This window comes from Cervus elaphus, chromosome 23, assembly GCF_910594005.1.
Source record: "Cervus elaphus chromosome 23, mCerEla1.1, whole genome shotgun sequence".
NCBI classification, from domain to species: Eukaryota; Metazoa; Chordata; class Mammalia; order Artiodactyla; family Cervidae; genus Cervus; species Cervus elaphus.
Genome location: NC_057837.1, coordinates 73,000,401 through 73,024,227, shown reverse-complemented (window position 1 = coordinate 73,024,227; position 23,827 = coordinate 73,000,401). Strand labels below are relative to the sequence as shown.

At 52.2% G+C, this 23,827-nt stretch overlaps 1 protein-coding gene across 1 annotated transcript; it reads left to right on the top strand.

Annotated features, from left to right (window-relative positions):
- The first annotated feature begins 1,790 nt into the window (after positions 1–1,790).
- SDC4 (syndecan 4) lies at positions 1,791–23,827 on the top strand. Its single transcript, XM_043884045.1, has 5 exons — positions 1,791–1,946; positions 14,724–14,862; positions 15,992–16,038; positions 17,251–17,443; positions 21,829–23,827. Exons 1-5 carry the CDS (start codon positions 1,878–1,880, stop codon positions 21,978–21,980), a joined length of 600 nt encoding a protein of 199 aa, XP_043739980.1. The 5' UTR covers positions 1,791–1,877; the 3' UTR covers positions 21,981–23,827.

The window sequence follows — 23,827 nt, the reverse complement described above, 5'->3', positions numbered from 1 at the left end:
ACAAAGTATATGAATTCATTATATGCCAACAGAGGCCAAATACTCTGCTTCTGAAGCCATGCTTCAGTCTTGGAAAGATAGATATATATGTATTATATGTATGTATATCGTTACAAGATATATATATATATATGCCATAAAGATATAAATATATGCCATAGGTGTGCCTGCCAAGTTGCTTTAGTCGTGTCCTACTCTTTGCGACCCTTTGGGATTCTCCAGGCAAGAATAATGGAATGGGTTGCCATGCCGTCCTCCAGGGGATGTTCCCCACCCAGAGATCCAACCCATGTATCTTATGTCTCTTACATTGGCAGGCAGGTTCTTTACCACTAGCGCCACCTGGGAAGTCCCATGTGCCATATATATATGTGTATATACGTATACAAATATGTATGTATGTATATGTCACCCTTGGCACTTTGATTGTCATATGATACTTCCCCCTAATAATTCCAACAGTACTTGTACTTGGGACCTCAGAGGATTTTACTAAACCCTTCCTCACACATACATACACACACACAGAAAGTAAGGAGGATATGCAGGGGGTAGTATAAACATGAAACTGTCTTATACAAAAGGTGGGATCTGAGAATTAAGATAAACTTGCCAGAGGCTTTCCTGGTGGTCCAGTGGCTAAGACTCCAAGCTCCCAATGCAGGGAGGCTGGATTTGATCCCTGGTCAGGAACTAGATCCCATACGCCTCAGTTAAGTCCGTAGCGTCCCAAAGAGCCGGACACAACTGAGCAGGTAGCACACAAGAGCTCACATGCCACAACTAAAGATTTTTCATGCCACAACTAAGACCTTGCACAGCCAAGCAAATAAATATTTTTTTTAAAAAGATGAACTTGCCAAACAGCTCTCAAAGAGATCAAACTTTTTAGGACGTTCAATATTAAGAAAACAAATCCCTTAAAACAGAGGTCAGCCACCCTAAGACCAACAAGCCCACCCCTAGCTTGTTTATGCTCAGCCCCCATAGAATGCTTTTACAGGGACCTCCCTGTGGTCCAGCGGCTAAGACTCTGACCTCCCAGTGAAGGGGGCCTGGGTTCCATCCCTGGTCAGAGAACTAGATCCCACATGGTGCAGGTAAGAGTTTGCTTGTCACAACTAAAGCCGCAACCAAGACCCAGCGTGTGCAAATAAATAAATAAAAAAAAATAAACCTTTATTTTTTTTTAAAGAATGCTTTTACATATTTAAATGGTTGGGAAAGAAAAAAAAATCAAAAGAAGAATCCTATCTCATGACACGTGAAAATTATATGAAATTCAAATTTCAGAGTCCAGTTTAATCAGGACAGAGCCACTCTCTTTCCTTTAAGTATCTAAGGTTGCCTTTGTGCTGCAAAGCTAGAGTTTGAGTAATTGTGACAGAGACCATCCCGGCCTAAAACATTTACCTCTTTACAGAAGAGTGCCTGCTGACTCCAGTCTGGAAACAGCCGGCGATTGTTGCCCATTCTCGGAGGGGAATGTACCCATCTGGAAGGGCGCTGATCTAAATTCACGGCCCTGGGCAACTCCTTCCGGTCTGTGGGCCTCAGTTTCCCCAACTGTAAAATGGGTTTATGTATAGCGCTCTCGGGTCACCTACCTAGCAGGGAATCGGGGATCGGGGCTGCTAGAGGCCAGAGACTGGATGGACTGAGCTGCCCGCGCCCACGGGGCGGGTCCCTCGGGTTTCCAACGGGGCGGGTAGGAGCAGCACCCCGGAGGCCCAGCTTTCGCGGGGGAATTCCGGGCGGGGTGCGGGCAGTGGGGGCGGGCAGGGGCGGGGCCGGGGGGCGGGCCGATCACCGCCTATAAGAAGGGACGCGCGCCAGCCTGGCCACCCGCCTGCGCGCCCTCTGCGGACCGCGGTACGATGGCCCCCGCCCGCCTGCTCGCGCTGCTGCTGCTCCTCGTGGGCGTCCCCGCCGCCGCCGCCGAGTCGGTAGGTGCTTGGAGATCCCCGAGGTGGGCCGGGGGGCGGGGGGCGGACCGGTATCTTCTTTGTTCTGGGATCCTGCGGTGGGGTCCAGGGGCGGGCAATCGGGGTAGTGCGCCGTCCCCAACTAGACCAGGGAAACTTTTTTGGAAACTTTGCCCTGGGGCCCCAGGGAGGCTCCGGGGCGAGGAGGGGTGGGTGACCCCTCTGCGCACGGTGCCTCCCCAGCCTGTTGAGCCTCTCGCCTCCCCCTGGCCTCAGCCCCGCCGCTGGCTTCAGGCTCGGACGTGACTAAGCTGGTGTCACCTCGCCTTCCCTCACCTTCTCGCCCCTTCCCCGGTGATCCTAGGGCAGGCTCGCGCCCTGACCCCCCCTCCGCGCCCTCCAGAATCCGAGATGGCCTCGACATGAAGGGGGGCTGCGTGTACTCGGAAGGGGGAGGGGTGCAGCGTTCTGAGGGGCCTTGTTTCACGCACCGGGGTAGAGGACTGAGCCCTGACCTCAGGTCTGGCCGCAGCGCTGCCACTGGCCTGTGACTTTGGGCAAGGCCCTGCCCTCTTCTGAGTCCCAAAGCGTCTGGGGGACTGGGATGGGAGGTGAGCAGTGCTTCTATAGGGTCGATACAAAGTTGGGACTCTGATCTTTCCGGGGCAGACTGGAGGGACTGTGTAGGCTCCTAACTTCACCAGGAGTTGAGCCTCTGCTTTCCGCTAGAAGAGCGTTTATTTCCACCGATCTGACCGCTGGGGAAGCCCAAAGCACTCACCTTTGGGTGGGGTGAAGGGGGACTGGGGGAAGAGAAGGTCTCCGTGAGCCTTGAGTAACCTCCTTACTGGTCCTTTACTGCACTTACTGGTCCCTGTCATAGTGTCCAAAGCCCTGGGCCCACCAGAAGCTCCATTCACCCCAGCGGTCAGTTGGGAAGGAGGGAGGCCATCTCCTCTGGGAAACTGGGCCACAGAAATTTCCGAGAGAGGCTGTCTGACCACCCCCCCCACCCCAAGCCTGGCCTCTTTGGTACCCTTAAACCTCCGTTTTGGGAAGAGCAAGTGGCATTTAATCTTAATATCAGTTCTCAGTGGGGCTCCCATTTCTCTGGGATGACTTAGAATGAGTCCTTTCTGCCTGGCAAGCTTCATTTGAGATCCTGAGCTATACCTACCCTCCCCATGCAGGACCCCCTTCCTCGCCACCCCCCAGATAACAGTTGCAGCCCTGAGTGATGAGAGCAAGCCTTCAGTGCTTATGGAACTGTTCTAATAGCATTCTGATAGCTGTTCTAATGGCTCTGTCAACTAGTTTAGTTCAGCCCTTGTGTTTACTGTTTTAAACTGGTCCTGAGGCTAGAGAGGTTAACCAACCTGCCCAAGGTCACACAGCTGATAAGGGGCTGAGTCAGATGCAAATTAGGCAGCCAGGCCTCCAAGTCCCTTTCTTAAATCTTTTGCTCCTATCTTGATGTGTAGTCTGATGCTACTTTGAGTGGCTGCAGTTGTGCGCCATCCTCAAAACTAGTTTAGAGAAGATAAAGATTTGGGGCCAGCTAGCCACAGAGAATTCAGAGGGAAAAGGAAACCGAGGCCCCAAGTAAGGTGATGACCTCCCCAAACTAAGAAGAGCAAACTTGTCAAAAGATGAGTGGCTGAGTCGGGACTCGAACCCAAGCCTGCTGCTCCCCCATGCAGTGCTCCAAACTAGGCCCTGAAGGATGTGTTGGTGTCACAGCGGTGGAGGTTTCCGAAGGAACGACATGGCGTGTCCCACCAGCCTGAGTGGACTGGGGAAAAAGGAAAAGACCCTGGAGGTTGAAAGGTCACTGCATGGACAGTCACGTGTCAGTCTTGGCTCAGGGGTTGCCAAGCCTGCAGGTGGTGGGGGGCGGGGGGTGTGGCTAGAGAGGCAGGCAGCTGTGCCCTGGGGGCGGTCAGAAGGATGTGGTTTGGGGGAGGGCCGGTGGTGACCCCTGAGCTGCAGGAGAAGTGAGCCCTGGGCAGCTGCTTCCTGAGAGAGGTGTCCGTCTCTCCCACCCTGACCTCAGCACTCCCTTCCTGGCTAATGTTACAAGGTCTTCCACCTCGAACTGGGTCACAGGGCTTCCCCTTTTATCTCCCCTCTCAGTCCCTTTCCTCCCAGGGCTGTAGATGGAAAAATCAGACCTAGTCACGGTTGGATTGGACCACAGAGATAATCTGGTGGTCAGCCCTTTCCTTTTTTGCAGAGAAAACTGAGGCCCAGGGAGAAGGGTGGGGCTGATAACAGTTGTCATTTATGGAGTGCTCTCCGTAGACCAAGTCCTGGTGCATTTTAGTCTCATAAAAGGCCTAGCATGTGGGGATTATATTATGCCTACTTTACAAGTGGTAAAGTGGTACCGTATTGGGGTAGCAGAGAGCTCCCAGGCCATCAGAATCTCTGCCCTGTCGTCCCCCTCCAATAGTGCCGTTGGGACCACTTTGCAAATTTTGGGTCTGCCCCCTGCCACCCACCATGTCCCCCTCGGTGCCACAGGTTTGGGGAAGGGAACCCAGCCCGAGCCAGGGCCTCTTCAGTGTTTGGCGGGGCTTGCGGGCCTAAACCAGTTCTTCTTGTCCAGCTGGAAGCATTCCCCTGATCTACCTTCCTGCCACTCCCTCCCTGGCCAATTAAAGGCAGCCTTGTTTTGGGAGCCTCCATGGGACCCCCACCACCCGCCCCTGCCAGTGGTGTTGCTGCCCAGGGGCATAGACGTGGCACCTGGCCCAGTCACTTCTGGAAGTGCCCCCCACCCACCCCATGTACTTTAGCTAAGAGACCTTTCTGGTCTTCTTGAGAGTTTTCTCCTTGATTGCACAGAAGTGGGGGTAGGAACGGAAGCCCAGGGGGGTCTAGGACCCTTGAGTGGCCAGAGAGAGCACTTTGGAATTCTTAGAAGCCCAGAGAGCTATGATAGGAAAATATTTGAGTCTTACTTTGAAGGGTGTGAGATTGGGTCTCTTTCTCCCTCTGTAAAATGGAATTTGAACTGAATAGACAGCCTTTTCCAGCTTGGTAGTCTATTAATAATTAAGTACCTACACTTTGAAAGGGTGGTGGGAACCATAAAGACATCTAAGGCATTCGCTCCCTTGAAGAGGCTTATAGTTCACGAGGAGCATTAACATCCTCCATCAAATTCTGAGCCCTCATCCCCTCCCCCCTTCCACCCACGCACACAGGAACCCTGCTATGTGGATTTTCAGTGAAATACCTGGCCCGGAAATGTCTGTATGACTGAATAAATAAATATGTTCTTGTAACTTCATGCTAAAAGGCGCACTGAGGTTGTTTCTTACTGATACGGATGCTTCCCCGTGATACTGTGAGGTAGGTATCATTAGCTTCACTTTGACAGGAAAGTGATGCTCAGAGGAATGGAGGGGCCTGCCAAGGTCTGAACCAGGTCTTTCAGGTCACACAGGCTGTCTGATTTGCAGTCCTCGGAGAACATGGCACATGAGGAAGTTGGCTGGCTTTGAAGGCAGATGCCTTGGGTCCCTCCTTCTGAATCGCTGGTTGACCTTGAGCACCCATGCCCTCTGGGTCTCAGTGTCCCCAACTCTGGAAGGAGGAGGTTGGACCAAAACCCTCTCATGGGTCCTTTTTGGTGGGGAACAGGGAACGCTGTCTCAGCCTCCTTGGTAAAGAGCCTATGGGAGAAGCGACGTTGGGGAGGCGGGTGGTGGAGACATTCAGCTCCTGCCATCGCCAGCTCCTAGAAACAGAAGGCTCTTCCAAGGACTTGGAGTGCTGAGCCGGCCTGAATGAGGGGCTGGGGGAGCCAGGCTGGGCTTCATGCCCCAGTTCCCTGTAGGGAGGAGTTGGCTCCTAGCTCTCTTAGGCCTTCCGGACTGGTGGGTGTGATTTTCAAGTGACTACTTAAAATTGGGGGAAGGGGCTGGACAGGACTCTGAGTCACTGGAGGAGAGCCGTAGCTGGCGTGCCTGAGTCACCCCCATTTCCTTTCGGCCTCCTGGGAATGTTGGAATTGGCACCCCCTTTAAGGGCTATTAAGGATAGTCAAGCCAGTGTCCAGGGCATTGAAGAGACATACAGAAAATACGAGCCCTAGGCCCCAGACCCTCACAGGGCCTTGCCCAGCTGTGGACTTTGACAGGGTAGAGTTCAGCCAGTTCTCCAAACTGTCCTCTGCAAGACTTGTGGTTGCCAAGGTGGAAAGAGGGAGGAGGGAAGGGATGGATTGGGAATTTGGGGTTAGCAGGTGCAAACTATCACACATAGAATGGATGAATGATAAGAGCCTGCTGTATGGTACAGGGAACTATATTCAACATCCTGTGATAAATCATAATGGAAAAGAACATAAAAAATATTATATATATATATATATATATATTTAACTGAATCACTTTTCTGTACAGCAGAAATTAATACACTGTAAATCAACTATACTTCAATTTTTAAAAAATTACTTAAAACAATATATAGAGAGAGACCTTTGCAGAGAGTGTAGCGCTCTGCCCCCCAGCCTTAAAACTGAGGTTGCAATTGGTCTGAGTTTATGGAGCAAAGTAGAGTCCAGACTTGACTTGACCCCAGGATTCTCTGATGCCCTCTTGCTTCTTGGGATTGGCTGCTGGCCGGAGGGCTTTAGAACACCGATTTGGAGTTAAGCAGACCTGACTCCAGAGCTGTGAAGGCCCCCTCTTACTAGCTCCATGGCTTGGGACCTCAGCTCTCTGGTCTGTAAGAACGGGATTGTAGAGAGCCTTGTTGAAGATGACAAGGCTGCAACTGAAGCTCTTAGATCTGGCCTGGTAAACGGGAGGCTTTCTTAGCTACGGTTCCCAGCTTTGCCCAGGCCGCCTTGATGCCAGATGGCCCTTTCCTTTTGAGGATCCCACCCCCAGAGGCCCCCTGGAAAGCTCTCTCCCCTCCCCCCAACAGCTGCAAGGTGGGTGGGGAGGAGTCTAGGGTGGGGCTGGCCAACAGAGCCCAAATCTCCTATTTGTTTGTCTTAGAAGTGGGCCCTTTGCTCATTACTGGATGGGCTGATATTTAAACAAGAACCAGTTCCTGATTGCCCCACCCCTCCTGCAGGGATCAGTGGGAACCCCCCTGTTGAGCAGTTTTCAACCAGGAGGGAGAAGGGACAGGGGGCTGGGAACTTCTGGAGTTGTCCTCTGTCCTGGCGGAGCCTTGTCCAGTAAGAGGAGGGCCGGAGTTGTTTCCAGTCCGGAGGCCAGGGGAATTGCAAAAAAATAGTGTTTGTGGGGGGAGGGGATGCGATGGTGGATAGAAAAGGTACAGTGTTCTGGAAAGCCAGTTTTCAGATGTTTTCACCGCGTGATGCCCAGGGAGCGCGGAGAAGGCATGTGTCAACAGTTGGAGCCTAATTTAACCCTGAGTTCAATAAACCTGACTTCTTGGGCGGGTTTGTTATTAACTCACGGGTGACCTTTGGGCGCGCCCCCTCCGGGCCCTGTCCCCGGGAGGCAAGATGACTGGAAAATGGGTATGTTTCAGTCAGAAACCCAGCTCTGCGGCTCAGCCCGCGACACACAAGTCGCTGGGCCAGTGTGAGCCCCAGTGTCTAGAAAACACGTGTGTCACTCCCGGGCCATCACTGGCGTTAGGCGAACTGTGTAAAGATCTGGCTTAAGTTTAGTTTATTATTAGCGGCTAGATGAGGGTTCTTAACCTGGGCGGCTTGGAGAGGCGGTGTCTGGGTGCAGGTTGAAAAATGAGAACCCAGTGGTTGTGGTTCTCAGGGTCCAGAACTTTTCCTCCCTCTCCTAGGACTCCAGGCATCCCCAGAAGATCTCTCTGTGATCTGATCAGATCTTTCCAGCCTCAGCCTTCCGTGGGCCCGCCCCGGGTCAGCACCCGCTCCCCGCTGCCTCCCTCTGCACCTCCCCGCCCCCCCGCTTCGGGCCCGAGCTCGGCTGCCCCAGTTTTGTCTGGCACAGCGGCAGGGGTTGCTAGTCAGGTGACACCTGGGGTAATGGAAAGGGGAGGCAGGGATCGGCTGGTATGTGTGGAAAGAGTGACTCGGTGGGGCCCGGCCTGTGGGGACTGGCTGTACTACTCCACCTCGGGGCATGGGGGCAGAGGTGGCCAACGGCTGGGACACTCCTGGCCCTGGGGAAGCCTGGCCAGGAGCTGTCTGTGGGACCGGCTGACCTGATGGGAGCAGTGGCTTCCCTGAGAGGCGGTGGGGAGGCTGGGAAGGGGCAGAAAGCCAGCACCCAGGGCGGACCTAATTGGCCGAGACGAGGAGATGTCGGCTTGGCTCTAGAGAACACGGGAGGCTATGTTTACGGGGCCGCCCTCAGATCCAGCGGGGACCTGGGATCCGCTGCTAGATTACAAGCCCGGCCTCAATGCACCTCTGTCTCTTCGGCCCCTGAGGGAGCCGGCCCCCTCCCGGCCATCTCCACCGGTAATCGGAACAGTGCCCAGCTTGGTTACCAGGCCTGCAGACAGAGGAAGGCTTGTCTCTTTGAGAACCGTCTTGGGGAAACCGAGGCCCCGAGAGGGAATCTCCCAAGATCATCTGGCTGTTAGTGACAGGGATGCCACGGCATCAACCTCTGGCAGGGAGATGTCCAGAGGCTCTAGAAGCTTCCCTGACCCTTACCCTTCCCACCTGCAGCTGGCGTCCCTCAGTCCTGGAACCCTGGCTCTGGGAATGGGCTGCCCTGGGAGTGGGGGGGAGGGGACATTGGTGAAAAAGCCGCTGGCAGTGCCAGGCCTGGCTTCTCTCCTGAGCGATTGTGTTTGGAGTAACCCGACCTTGGAGTGGGCAGGGCGGACATTCGAGCCCCCGCCCCACCCCCACTCCCATCCCCAGACCTGGCTTAACCCTTCCCGGACCAGCACACCAGATCCTGTATTGGTGGTGGGTGGTATCTTCGAATCTCCTAGATACTTTTTTCATCCTCAAGGCAGGTCAGGAAATACTCTGGGGACTCAGAGGCTCAGCTGAGTTTCAAGTGTCTCTGGTCACTGCCATTTTCTCTTTTGGAAAAGTACAATGTTCTCTCCTCTGCCTCTCTCTGCTTAGTGCAGGTGCTTCAAGCTGTGGGAGCTTGCACAGGTCTCTGCCCGTATCTGGCCCGTTCTCTCTTCCACATTCTCAAGGGGCCTGATTGGTTGTTCACAAGTCTCTGGTCTCAGAAGCACAAGAAATACATGTTATAGGGCATGTCCCTTCACAGTTTGCAAAGCACCTCCCTGTCCATCCACCACCCTCTTTCTAGCAATGCAACTACTTCTACAACTTCACTCAAGTCTCTGACCCTTTGAGCGCTAATCCCCTCAGCTGGAAGGAAGGCAGATGGGGGTTAATAATAGCTGCTATTCATTGAGCACCTGCTGTGTACCAGGCCATGTGCTGGGTCGTTTGCATACCCCTAACGCATTTCACTTCATCTCATCCTCCTGCAAGGTGGTACTTACTAGCCTTGGTGACAGAAAGAGGAAACTGAGGCTTCAAGATGTGAAATTAAATGCCCAGGCTGGTATAGTGAGGGAGCAGCAGGGCTGTGGTTTGCTATTGGAGCTGCTTTTACAGGTCCCCAGGCTGGGACTTCCCTGGTGGCTCAAGACAGTAAAGCATCTGCCTTCAATGCGGGAGACCCCGGTTTGATCCCTGGGTTGGGAAGATCTCCTGGAGAAGGAAATGGCAACCTACTCCAGTACTCTTGCCTGGAAAATTCCATGGACAGAGGAGCCTGGTAGGCTACAGTCCATGGGGTCACAAAGAGTTGGACATGACTGAGCAACTTCAGTGTCAATGTCAGGCTGGTGGTGGATCTTCCCATTTCTCCCAGGATGCTGAGTCCAGATTGAGGCAGCCAGGTTTTGCTCATTCCAGGGGACATCTAACCGTCCTGAAGGAGGGTGGGAGAGGACCACCGTGCCTTATCAGTGGCCCCTTCTGGGGCCTGCCAGGACCCCTCTGCTGCAGTTAGGGCCCAGGGTCCTCAGCATTCCTACTTCTTCCAGAATTTAACTTGCCTAGTTGTCCTTCTCATCTCACCTCCCCCCCATCCCCGCCCTGGAAGAAGCATGTCCCTGACCCCTGGGGGTGACTTCCTTCCCTGGGGAAGAGACAGGCAGGGGGAGACTCGCCTCTTTGCCTCCCACCAGTTCACAGTTAAGCAAGTTCTGACCCTGAACTTCTCCCCAGTGCCCCAGCCAAAGTCTCTCTTCTTTTGTGTGAGCAGTATCACTTTTACCTTTGTTGACTCCCTGGGCAAGGGAAGGGGTGCCGTGGAGCCCTGGCCTGGCAGCGGGTGCTGTGGATGGTGGTGACGGGGTGGAGAGGGGTAACGTGGGAGGCAGTGAGAAGTCTGGCTCTGGCGAAGACTCAGTCTCCTCAGTTTGAATCCCAGCTCTGTCGCTTTCTAGCTGAGTGACTTCACACAAGTGACTCAAGGGGAAGTCACTTTCCGGCCACACGGGTAGAGCACCTCACCAGGCTGTTGTGCCAATCAAATGAGCTTGGACAGAGGAAACCCAGCGTGGTGCCCAGCGTGTCGAGGATACTGCGGTCACCCCAGCCCCTGTGCTTTTCCCGGGGGACTGAAGCTGCAAGACTTTGCAATAGGGTTGGCGACTTTCCTAGCTTCATGCCCATCACCTCAGGACTGGATGGGGGTTACAGCTGGAGTGGCAGCAGATGCCGTGGATTTGTTAAGACCTCTGCGTGTGTGATTAGTCACTTCAGTTGTGTCAGACTCTTTGCAACCCCATGGACTATAGCCCACCAGGCTCCTCTGTCCATGGGATTCTTCAGGCAAGAATACTGGAGTGGGTTGCCATGCCCTGAAACCTCTAGCAGAAAGGATACAGCCCCAACCCCAGGTGCCTGCTTATTCAGATGTTGATTTCTGTTGTGCATCCATGACTAGGACTTCTAGGGAAGACTGGGGGAGACCTAGAAGTGGGAAAGGAAGACAAATCCAGCCTAGAAGCCCAGAGACCTAGGTTCTTTTAACATTTTTTAAAGAGACCTAGGTTCTAAGTCCAGTTCTGTTTAGGTGACCTTGGCAAGGGTGCTTATCTTTTAATCTGTTTGCTGTGTAATAAAATGAGATGGTTGGGCTAGGGCCTCAGCAACCTTCTGTTGGTAGGCGTTAGTCTCAATAGCACAAAATACACCTACCCTTTCTTTTGTTTATTTGGCTGCACCCGCTCTTCGTTGTGGCATGTGGGATCTTCAATCTTTGCTGTGTCCTGCGGGATCTTCAGTTGTGGCATGCCAACTCTGAGTTGTGACGTAAAGTTCCCTGACCAGGGGTTGAACCTGAGCCCCCTGCATTGGGAGCTCGGAGTCTTAGCCACTGGACCGCCAGGGAAATCCCTATCCTTCTTCTTCTCTATGGGGAGTCTAAGGAAGCATCCAGGTGCCCACCAGGGTCTGCTTACTCGGTTCTTGACTGCTCTTGTGTGTGCACAAGCAGGACAAGGATACAGAGAGACCCGAGGGCCCAGGGAGGGTGCCTGTGCGTGCACACACGTGTGGACACCCGCTCCCCAGGTAACGATGGGGTGAGCTAAGAACAGGGTGGGGTCCTTCTCTGGTCAGGGTGGGGCCTGGCTGCTGGGTGGCCTGGTTCTTCAAAGTCACCCCAGACTGAATGGGCCTAGTCTGAAAAGAGGGTGGGGGAAGGGAGGGCTGTTGGCACCTGGCCTCCACACACACACACTCACATGCACACACATACACACTCACATAAAGGGATGCTTGCCCACAGTCCCAGGGAGCATGGTTCTGCCTTGCTGGTGTAGTCTTAGGACTTCTGCCCTCTTGGGAATTTCTCTCTTGTTAGGGGTCTTGGGCAGAGCAGGACCACTTCTAGAGTTGGAGAAGGATTGGATTTTATTAGCGAGCCGCGAGGCATGCAGGACCTTTCTTCCTGACCAAGGATCAAACCGGTGCCCCCTGCAGTGGACCACCAGGGAGGTCCCCAGCCCTGTGCCTTCAGAGCCAAGATGGGTACCCGATAGGATCTAATCCTTGTGTGATTAGATCTGACGAGACCTGAACCATTCCTGGTGTGACCTTAAGTAAAGTCATTTATGCTCTCCAGGAACCTGGTATAAAAGGGTTGTAATTGGGGAGGGGAGGGAGGTTCGAGGGAGAAGGTATATGTGTAATTATGGCTGATTCGCATTGTTGGATGGCAGAAACCAGCACAACAGTGTGAAGCAGTTTTCCTCCAATTAAAAAACAGATTTAAAATAATGAACCTTAGGGATGACCCGGTGACTCCCAAGGCAGCTGAACTGGGAATCGATCTAGGTTTCAGCTTTGTTGTGACTTGGTCTTCATTCCCTGATGTAAATCAGAGGTAGCCACTAGCAGCAATCAACGTGCTAATCCCAGGGGTGGTTTTGAAACACTCCTCAGTACTTTCACCCACTAAGAGAAACGCAGGATCCATAAATAATCAGCCGTGGCTCTCCGGGATGAGGAGGTAGGGGAAGGGCCCAGCCTGAAACAGCCCAGTGTCGGGACCCCAGCCCCCATCTTGAGAACGTGGAGCTCTGACTGGCCTCCAGGCTCCATATGCAAGTGGCCAAACTACCTTCTTTTCCTCCTGGGCTGAGTCTGACTGCCACTTGACAAGGCTCCATCCTGGGCGAGGTAGGCGGACACTCCGTGTACCCGTGTGTTTATAGGTGTGTTGATCTGTATGTGGCTAAAGGCTCGGGTGACCTATGCCTGGGTTCCGGTCCAGAGTGGCCACTTTCTGCCTGGGTGATCTTGAGCAAGTGACTTCAATTTTCTGAGCATCCCCCCAACCCCTTCCCCCTCCCCAGTGTTTCAGCAAATAAGAGCTATGAGGAGGACCTACTTCAAGTTAAGTGCTTAGTTTGGTAAGCTGCCTAGATCCTGCCGTTTCCGATTCTGCACCACCACCACCCGCCCGCCGTCCCCCCAACCCCCGACCGCCACCCCTGGGGGAATTTGCGGCAGGAGATGCGGATGGGAGCACAGGGACCCCGCCCTAGGTGCAGGCAGCTTGCGCAACCTCAGAGGAGCCATCTTCTGGAGCTGCCAAACTAAAGCCACAGGCACGGGCTGTGCGGGGGCTGGAATTCCAGCGCCAGCAGCTCCCCAGCTCCTGATTCCCGAGTCATGAAGTCATCCCTCACCAGGGTTTAACCCCTTCTGGCTCCCCACCCCCATGTGTACCAAGCGTTCAGCGGAGATTCTCCCTTCTGTGGTGGGAGGGGAGAAATCTCGCTCCCAGCCTGACCTCCCTCCCGGGAATCCAGCTGCCCCACACAGACACAGACAGGGTGGAAGGAGACCCAAAGGTCCGGTTCCACCCACCTCTCCCCGGAAGCCTGGGCCTCTCCCACAGAGGGTGACCTTGTCTTAGGGATGGATGTTCCTTTCCAGGCCTGCTCTGTCACTGGCGGGTCTCCGCTGGGTGGAGGACAGCGTGGGGCAGTCAGACACGGAGCCTGGCCTCTTTCCTCTCTGAGTGTGTAGCTGACTCACCGTGTGACCTTAGGCAAGTCGCTGTAGGAGGGCCTAGATTCTTTCCCTTTCTGTGAAATGGGAGGGCAGGACCTCCCTGGCCTCCAGCTGGTGTTCCGCGGTTCTGAGCAGACCCTGCCCGCCTCCACACGCCTGGCAATTAGGGGGTTGGAGGGGAAGAAGAATGTTTGGGGCAAGGGGTTTGTATTGACCTTATTCGCCACCCTGACTCTTCCGGGAAATGGTAGTCACTTGAATATTTGAGTTCATTAGTGAAAGAATGAACTTTGCCCCAGGGCTGCTGTTCTTGTGGGCAGACAAAGCCTCAGCCCAGAAGCTAGCTGGGAGGGTGGTGCAAATCCCAAGTATTTCTGACTCTCTAGAAGGAGCTTTGTTTTCCCTCAGCTTAATTTGCGGGTTTGGGAGCAGGGTGGCTGATGTTCTGCAGGTCCTGGGGCAAGCTCTCTGCCTTCCTGGATCTTTCGTACTTTCCTTGTGAAAGCTTCTCGGTGGCGATGGATCTGAGACTCTAGCTGGGGACGGCTGGGGCCCCCATACGTGGCAGCGGAGGGGTACTTAGGGGTGCTGGAGTGGGGAGTCCATGAGAGCAGGGACGGGGCTCCGCACCGCGCGGCTGCAGAATGGCTCCGTGGGAGATGTTTGGAAGGCTGAAGACACGAGTGTGCTCACGTACGCTTGACTCACCAGGTTCCGGGCAGCGCCCTGACCCGAGGCTGTCCTGGGACGTGAGTGAGCCAGCACTGCCTGTCCCAGCCTGGTCTGACTCAGCTGGGAAAGATGTCCGGGTCAGGGCAAGACCAGAGCCAGCAGCCCTCTCCCCGCCGTGGGTGAATCAGCAGTGACAGCATCAGAGCACCCCGGAGCGTGGACGGGGAACGCTGGCTCTGAAGTCAGTCTTCACTCCGTCTGCTCCCACGAGTCACTCAAAGAAAATGACTTAATGTCTTCAGGGCCCAGTTTTCCTCGGTTGTAAAACAGAGGTGGAAGACTGGTCTTTAGAGTTATTACGAGCAGGTCCTGGCCTATAGCAAGTGCTCAGTATAGGGTACCTAGCATATTTATATTCTGATTACGCCACCTTCATTATTTTTATTAGCCCAGAATGGGAAAGGGTTTTGTCTAAGGTCACACAGCAAGTTAGGGACCCAGGTTTCCAGGCTCTGGCCTGATGCCCTTCCAGCACCCCAGCTGCCCTTCCCAGCTCGCTTCACTGCCTTGCAGGGTTCGGGGGCTGCTAAAGAGCACTGGGGGGCTACTGGCTGATGTGTCTTCTGTTTTCACCCTAGATCCGAGAAACTGAGGTCATCGACCCTCAAGACCTCCTAGAAGGCCGATACTTTTCCGGAGACTTACCAGACGACGAGGACGTCGGGGGGCCCGGGCAGGAATCCGATGACTTTGAGCTGTCTGGCTCTGGAGATCTAGGTACAGAGAAAGTAGGGAGCCGGCCTGGGGCTCAAGGCTGCAGGGAACCTGTCTTTTACAAGGGTGACCCCACTTTGGGGCTTGAATTTTCCTATTGTCCCCCCCCTCCCCATTAAAAAAGGTGGGGGGACAAAAGTAACTGGATCAACCCATCCCTGAGACCCTTTCCGGGTGAGTTGTTTGTTGCTCCGAGTCCATTTGTAGTAGAAAACCAGTCCGAACCTGTCCGCCTTTGGACAGGATTGGGTGGGAGTGGGCGTTAGGAGGAGAACTGAACTGTGGCCTGTTTTCCTTCCTTTGAAAAAACAAGAGAGCTGCGCAGGAGCCTGGGGGCAGGGTGGGGAGGGCGGGTGGGAACCGAGAACCAACCCCTGCTTCTGCAAGGATGGGATTGGGAGTCAGTGAACGGGCCTCCTGGGGCAGGGCCAGGGGCCCGTGTCTTTCTTGGTCACTTCTTGGCCCTGGCTGCCAGGCTAGACAGAGCTACTGAAAAGCCTCCCTCCTCTGTGTGGGGTAGTGTAACAATTTGAAGTTTGAGTTCTGGAATCACATAATCCTGAGTTCAAACTGCCACTCTGTGACCTCTGAGCCTCAGTGTCCTAATCTGTAACATGGGAACAGAAATGACCATTGTGGAAATTAGACTGAGTTAAAAGCCCTGGGCACTTACCACGTTCTCAGTAAATACATTCATATTGGAATTTCTAATATTTACTGTTGCAATCTAGAGTCTTCTCAAATGAATCCCCTGGGGATCTTGTAAAAATCCAGATTTTGATTTAGTGGCCCCTGAAATTCTGCATTTCCAACCCCTCCTGGGTGATGTTCTTGGTCCTGGGATCTATATGGAGCAAGGGTTTGGAGCTGACAGAACATCTGCCCAGTGACCAACTCAGCATTCCCATGAAAGAACCAGGGAGGCAGGTCTCAGGAGCTCCATTTTACAGATGAGATGACCGAGACTGGTGTGGGAATGACCACTTGCCGGACATATGCCGGACAAATGCCCATCACCTGTTGAGCATTTGGGGGCCGACTGTGAATTAGAACTCCCGCCAGCCACGGCTGCAAGGGTCATCGACCTGGGGGTGACCGACCTCACACTCACACGGCCTTTCTGACCTTACAGATGACTCAGAGGACACCCGGATCTTCCCAGAAGTGATGCACCCCTTGGTAAGTAGCTCCGCACTTTGGCCTCTCCAGCTCTCAGCACCTGTTGAGACAAGCAGAATAAATTTGGGTCTGACCTCATTCTGCAAGAAGGCTTTTATCTGTGGCCCTGAACTCTTGGGACAGACACAGCTAAGGGTCACAGGTAGACTTTCCTCTCTGTAGGGATAATCACTCAGTGATAAAGACTTGGATGTGTTGCCAGTCTCTTAGCTTTTTTAATTTTTATTTCATTTACTTATCTGACTGCACTGGATCCCGGTTATGGCACTTGGGATCATGTGAGGTCTTTAGTTGCAGTAGGTGGGATCTAGCTCCCTGACCAGGGGTCACACTCGGGGCCCCCTGCCTTGGAAGCTCGGAATCTTAACCACTGGACCACCAAGGCAGTCCTTCCAGCCTCATTTTTGTGTGCATTTCTAGGTATTTCCCAACATTAATATCAAGTTACACATACCGTCCTATGTACTGTATTTTTCACTTACAGTGACCATGAGTATTTCCCCACATAACTCACTGTTTCTCCTATTCATTTTTATAACCTTCATAATCAGAGTTCACCCAGTCGCCCTTATCTATGGGAAAGTGTTTTATGATTTTTTGACATCCTACAACAACAGTATACCAAGCGTCTTTTACACATTAGCTCCTTAGGACGGAGTCCCAGAGGCAAACTGCCGCATTGAAGGGCAAACTGTTTCTACAGTTTTGCCAAACTACCCTCCGGGGTATTACTCTAGAACACCTGCTTCCCTGTGCCCTTGGTCACACTATTCATTCCCCACTGGGGATAGATTTACTGGAACAGTTGGGCTTCCCTGGTGATTCTGATTGTAAAGCATCTGCCTGCAATGCAGGAAACCCAGGTTCAATCCCTGGGTCAGGAAGATCCCCTAGAGAAGGGAATGGCAACCCACTCCAGTATTCTTGCCTGGTGAATTCCATGGACAGAAGAGCTTAGTGGGCTACAGTCCATGGGGTCGCAAAGAGTCAGACACAACTGAACAATTAACACACATAAGAAAGGTTGAGGGTAAGGATTTGACAGCGTGATTGTTGAGGGGTGGTTGCTGATGTCTGCGCTAGGACCACGTGGTTTGGCCAGCAAGAGGCAGAACCCATTCCCCACCCGGCTGAATGTCCCTACCCCCTGCCTTGGATCCCCTCCCCACAAACCACACTGACTGTTGGTCTCTTCTCCTTTCCACCATCCAGGTCCCTATAGATAACTACATCCCTGAGAAGACAGGGAGCCGAGTTCCCACCGAACCCAAGGAACTGGAGGAGAATGAAGTTATCCCCAAGAGGTCTTCCCCTTTTGATGGGGACGAGGATGTGTCCAACAAGGTGTCCATGTCCAGCACAGCCCAGGGCAGCAACATCTTTGAGAGGACAGAGGTGCTGGCAGGTAAGGCCCCAGGCTTCCCACAAGATACCTCAAAAGGGGAGAGGGCTTGGGCAGGGACAGTGCTGCAGGCACTGGATGCCTCTGGCCCAGTGGTCCCTGACCTTTTTGGCACCAGGGACCAGTTTCACGGAAGACAGTTTCTCCACGGACGGGATGGGGTAGGGCTGACGATGGTTCAGGTGGTAATGCTGGTGATGGGGACGGGCAGATGAAACTGCGCTTGCTCACCTGCTGCTCGCCTCCTGCTATGCAGCTGGGTTCCTAGTAGGCCACTGACCAGTACCAGCCCAGGGGTTGGGAACCCCTGCTCTAGCCCATTAGGTGATTTGGTACCCCTTCCTTGCAGCCACTGGGCATCCTGGGGCCTTGAAGGATGACCCTTCCCCTTAGAGGTGGCTCTGACTATGTGTGCAGCCTGGCGGACCGAGAGCAAGAATTGCATATCAGAGGCTAAGAAAATAATAGATGTTGAGTTCTTCACTTGCTGTAAATCCTTTTCTATTTACAAAGCACTTTCCCAGCCTGGGTTTGGCACCTGGGATGTTAATTATTAAAAGTTAAACTTCCCGTGAAAACTTCCCCTTTAAACCCAGAGGCTCCTTTGAGTTGGGCTGGCTTCCCCTCCGCCTGCTGTCACCTGGCAGCCTGGTGACCTTGGCTGAGATGCTGTCCAGCCTCAGTTTTCATATCTGCAAACGGGCACCGTGCTACTTCCTTCGGTTGCTGTAATAACTTTTTGTGAAAAATAGAATCTAAAATAACTTGGCGAGGACTGCAAAATGTTCGTTTGCACGGTTCCCAGTGGTAGATGGTGTGTGTGTTAGTCATTCAGTCATGTCCAACCCTTTGCAACCCCATGGACCGTAACCAGCCAGTCTCCTCTGTTCATGGAATTTCTCAGGCCAGAATACTGGAGTGGGTGGCCTATCCCTTCTCCAGGGGATCCTCCCGACCCAGGAATCAAACTGGGGTCTCCTGTATTGCAGGCGGATTCTTTACCAGCTGAGCTACCAGGGAAGCCCCATAGTATATAGTATAGTATAGTATATGGCATAGCATAGCAAGTAGTAGGTGGCCCGCAGGGAAACATCCTGTGCCAGATTAAGAAACCAACACTTAGAGTATGTTTGGCCTCAAGTGGGAGTCACAGGTTTCCTGACTAATGTGCTGTGTGGGGAAAGATGTGTCGCAGGGTGAGACTTCAAGGATGGCTCTGTCTAGCCTGACTATGGGGCCTTCGGCTGGGGTGGTAACTGGCTCTTTCTCTTCTTCCCTGGCAGCTTTGGGGGTCTCCAAAACTGGGTTGGGGACTTTCTCAGAGGGGACTCCCTTTCTAGCCCTTTCTAGGTTTTTTACAGGTCAAGGGCCAGTCTGGATGAACCAGCCTAGTGAGGGGGGGCACCGTGGTGCAGGCTGGCTTACTCCTGTCTCCTGGCAACCAGCTGGGCCAGCAGCTTTGAGGCTGTAGGTGCAAAGAAAGAGCCCTGGGTCCTGCCTCCCTCCGGGACAGATAAAGGAGCTTGCCTGCATCTTGCAGGTTATAACCCCCGGTGGGCCCTGCTCAGTCCTGACTCTGGCTTCCAGGTCCCTGAGTCAGTGTTCTTTTAACTTTCTGTGTGATGTGGGTGGGGTGGGGAAACTAGAGGGCCCTTGGAGACCTTTGAGTCTTGTAAGTTTCAAACTATTTGGTGGAAGTCTTTTCGAGGTAAAACCCAGCCCATCTTTCTTCACCCACAGAGTTTCACTTTTAGTTGGTGGATGTGGGATTAGCATAAGGTTTTGCTTTCACCAAACAATGGTTCTACTGCTTTTAAAGAAAAATGTAAAAACCACTGAGGTAGTCCAAGTAATTGTTTCTTATAACATGGGCGATTCAGGCCTGGAGAAAGCAAGCCACTTGCTTTAGGTCACATAGCAAGTGAGAACCGGTCATCTCGTAATACTTCCAGTGGAGAATGACACGTGTATGAGATCTTCATGTGAAAAGTTACATTGTTGAGATAGCTGGAGTGAGCTCCTCCATTCCAGTAGCTTTTAAAACAGTACCTGGTGGCGGGGGGTGGAATTCCCTGGTGGCCCAGCAGTTAAGACTCTGCACTTCCGCTGTAGGGGTCATGGGTGCTATCGTTGGTGGGAGATCTAAGATCCTTTAAGCTGCACAGCACAGCCAAAAGAAAAACCACCCTAGAACCTGGGAGTCTATCAAATGCTTGCCATGTGCCGTATGATTCACACGCCCCCTCATTGAGTCCACACAACACCCCAATCCAACACGTATGGTTATCTATGCTTTACAAATAAGGAAAATGAGGCTCCAAGAAGCCTTATCTCTTATCCAAAGGCACAAGACCAGACAAGTGGTGAACCTGGCATTGGAACCTAGGACCACAGTTGCTTCTGAGACTGTCCTTGAGCCTTGAGCTTCTGGGGACTCCCAGCACAGACCAAGGGTCTAACAGAACAGACATCAGAGGGAGAGGTGATAGAAATGGGAAGAGGGGGTTGATACCTGATGGTCCGTGTCTTTTCTCTGGTATTTCCTGGGGGCACTGTGTTGCTGCTTTTTCGTCGTCTCAACCAAGAGAGGACCTTCCTTGGCTCCCCTGCCACCCCGTTCCCATTCTGTGCGTAGATTTGGAGTGTGTGCAGGGGCGGAAAATTAATCTTCTTAGGCTAAGACCGAATTAGGGGACTCAATCTGTCACAGGGAGGATTCTAGGAGACATCCCTGCCCCCTCAACAAACAGGAGTGAGCCCTCCAGGCTGCCTGGGGTCATACAGAGAGCATATGTTCACACGATGTGAGAAACCCGCATCTGCTCTTGGCCAGTGTTGCTCTCTGAGCCAAATGGAATCATTTATTAAGCACCCACTGTTGTGCCAGAACAGTTCAGGGTGGCAGGGACACAGATACAAACCACAGAAAGTCACAACTAATGAATATTGAGCATATGCTATACATTGTTCTGAGCTCTCTTAAGGGGATTGATTTATTTCAACCTAGGGACAAACCTATAAGAAAGGTACTATTGTTTCCATTTTACAATGAGAGAGATGAAGGAACTTGATTATTTAGATCCTATTGCCAGTAAGTGGCAGAGACAGAATAGAATGTAAGCCTTAAGCACAGAGCTTCGTATGTGGGGATATAAACCACGTGTATAATTTTTTTTTTTTTGCTGCACCACACTGGAGAAGGAAATGGCAAACCACTCCAGTATTCTTGCCTGGAGAATCCCATGGACAGAGGAGCCTGGTGGGCTACATTAGTCCATGGGGTTGCAAAGAGTCGGACACAACTGAGCAACTTCAGTTTCATTTTCACATGGCATGTGGGATCTTTTTTTTTTTTAATTTTTTTATTAGTTGGAGGCTAATTACTTCACAACATTTCAGTGGGTTTTGTCATACATTGATATGAATCAGCCATAGATTTACACTTATTCCCCATCCCGATCCCCCCTCCCACCTCCCTCTCCACCCGATTCCTCTGGGTCTTCCCAGTGTACCAGGCCCGAGCACTTGTCTCATGCATCCCACCTGGGCTGGTGATCTGTTTCACCATAGATAGTATACATGCTGTTCTTTTGAAACATCCCACCCTCACCTTCTCCCACAGAGTTCAAAAGTCTGTTCTGTATTTCTGTGTCTCTTTTTCTGTTTTGCATATAGGGTTATCGTTACCATCTTTCTAAATTCCATATATATGTGTTAGTATGCTGTAATGTTCTTTATCGGCATGTGGGATCTTAATTCCCTGACCAGGGATCAAACCTGTGCCCCTTGCGTTGGAAGCAGGGAGTCTTAACCACAGGACCATCAGAAAGTCCCAAACCACATGGGTAATTCTTTATAGCATAGGAGTGTGGACACATGCGCATGTTATAACTGTGTATAGTAGCATATACCCATGTGTGTACAGAGTGTGTACACCCAATCGGCATAAGTGTAGGTCTGCACAGGGATGTGTGCATACAAGGTCAGCTGGAGAGCTCCCTATGCTAAGAACTGTGGGGTAAGTAGGTCTTAGGGGGATTTCCACAGCCTGCGATTTTTCTGCTTCCTGGCTCAGGGCTGAGCTGTTGCTGGGGAGTTGGCCTCGTGTTGGGAAAGAACCTGGCTTTGGACTCCAGCAATGTGGGTTGGACGGATGCCTTTGTCACTCTGGTTCTGTGGTTTTTTTAGTGCTTTACAGTGACTGCCTTCTCATGAATGAGGTGGCAAGGGAGGATCAAATTCAGTAAGGCATCAGCAGAGTATGCCCCTGGGGGTGATGGTGAGGGTGTCCGGGGGTCAGAGAACCGACCGAGCAGAAGTGACCATGTACCCTGAGGGCCTGACGGGCAGCCAGCTCTCACCTCGCTGCTCGCCTCTCTCCTCTGCAGCTCTGATCGTGGGCGGTGTCGTGGGCATCCTCTTTGCCATCTTCCTCGTCCTGCTGCTCGTGTACCGCATGAAGAAGAAGGATGAGGGAAGCTACGACCTGGGCAAGAAACCCATCTACAAAAAAGCCCCCACCAATGAGTTCTACGCCTGAAGTTTCCCCTGGAGCACCTACTTGGACTTTAGGGGGAAGGGACGCTGAAGGATTTTGAAGGGTGGATGTTCGGGGAGGGGGAGGGCAACCCAGTCCTGATCTATCAGCCTCTCCCGCTCCGATTACAGTTTCAGTGTCAGAAGAGACATCACCTTCTGCTGTTCCTGCTTGCCTCTTGATTCTCTGGGCCTCCACAGTCCCAGCAGAAAAATGGGGTTAAACTTGGCTTTTCTCAAGGCAAGTCTGGGGTTGGATCTGTTTCCTCACCTTCCCATTTAGAATCTAGGTAGGCCCAGCTTAGAGCCTGTACTGAACAGGTCTGATCCAGAGTCTTTCTAAGCTATTGTACGAGTCCTGCTGTAGGTCAGCCCCCCACCTGCCAGCCTTCCCCGCCCCCCCTGCCCCGTCCCCCTTCCACAGCCTGGCCCCTCGGCCAGGAGCTGGGAGAAGGAACCAGAACCATCTATCTGCACCTTGAGATGTGTCCATCAAAGGCACCTGCAACCACACTGTGGGAGTCTGGTACACCTTGGGACATTCTAGGCTCTTCCAAGTGACTTTTGGAAGTCAACCTTTTTTATCTGGGGGGAGGAGCTGAAAGTTCATCCTGAATCAGATTTGTAGAATATTCTTAAGTCTATTTTTAGTGGGGTATTTTTTTTTTAATAGTTCATTCCTTTGTACAGAGCCTCTCTCTGTGGGCAAGAGTACACAGAAGCCAAGGCTTTCTCTGCCCTCTTGCACCTTTCCACAGTACCTGCTAAGTTTGTATTTAATGGTGTTTTTGTTTTTGTTACTCGAAAATGAGAGAAGAGTTGGAGATATAATTTTTATTAATTTTTTTACTACTATTTATAGCTTCAGACAGGGCCTTTCTTTCCCTCTTTTGCCTTTTTTCTTTTTTTCCCCATGCTTTTTTTTTTTAATTCTTCCTACTTCCCTGCTTATGACCCTTGGCCCTTTCTGAAGCTGCTTCCTCTAAGAAGCTTTTGCTGAAATAGTTTTTTTTTTTAGCAGATCCCAAACTATAATGTAGGGGATGGTGGGATATTTGTGTCTCTTTCATATAATATATTATTATTCTTCCTTGGTTCTATAAAAATAGATAAATATATTTTTTCAGGAAATAGTGTGATATATTCCTGTGTGAAGTTGGCTGGGTGGTTGAGTGGTGAGTGAATGTTTGCGGGGCTGAGTGGATTTTTGCCTCTTTTTCTGGTCCTGTTTCTTGGTGCCTTCTCCCGACTGGGCTGGAAACCTTCTCTCTAGCTTTTGCTCTGAGCCCAGCTGGGGTACCTTCATTGGCGATCTCCAAATTTAAGAGAAGATCGGAGAGCTGTGCTATCCAACATGGCAAGTGCTGGCCACACTGAAATCAGTTAAAATGATAGGAAGTTAAAGTTCATTCCTCAGTTATACTGATCCACATTTCAAGTGCTCAGGGGCCACGTGGGGCAGGTGGCTGGTGTACCAGACAGACAAGTAGAGCCCACTAGCATCTGTTGACAGCATAGCTCGAGAACTAAACTGGTTTAATAAGTCACAGGCTCAGCCTGGTTAGGATGACCTTTGTCCCTCTAGACAAAGTGGGATGGGGAGGGCTGATCAGGGCCTGGCTCTGGGGCTTATCCTCTCCAGAGAGGAGAGGCCTAGTGGCTCAGGCTGGCCAGGCCACATCTCCTGACCCCTTGCTTCCCTCCCCTTCTGTGACCCCAGGGTCCCAGCTGGCTGGGTCCTCTTCCTCCCCCCATATCCCTTTTCCTCTGGCCATGTTGGGAGTGAGCACCTCACATTGTTGTCTGTTACTGATTTTTTGATAAAAAGATAATAAAACCTGGTACTTTCTA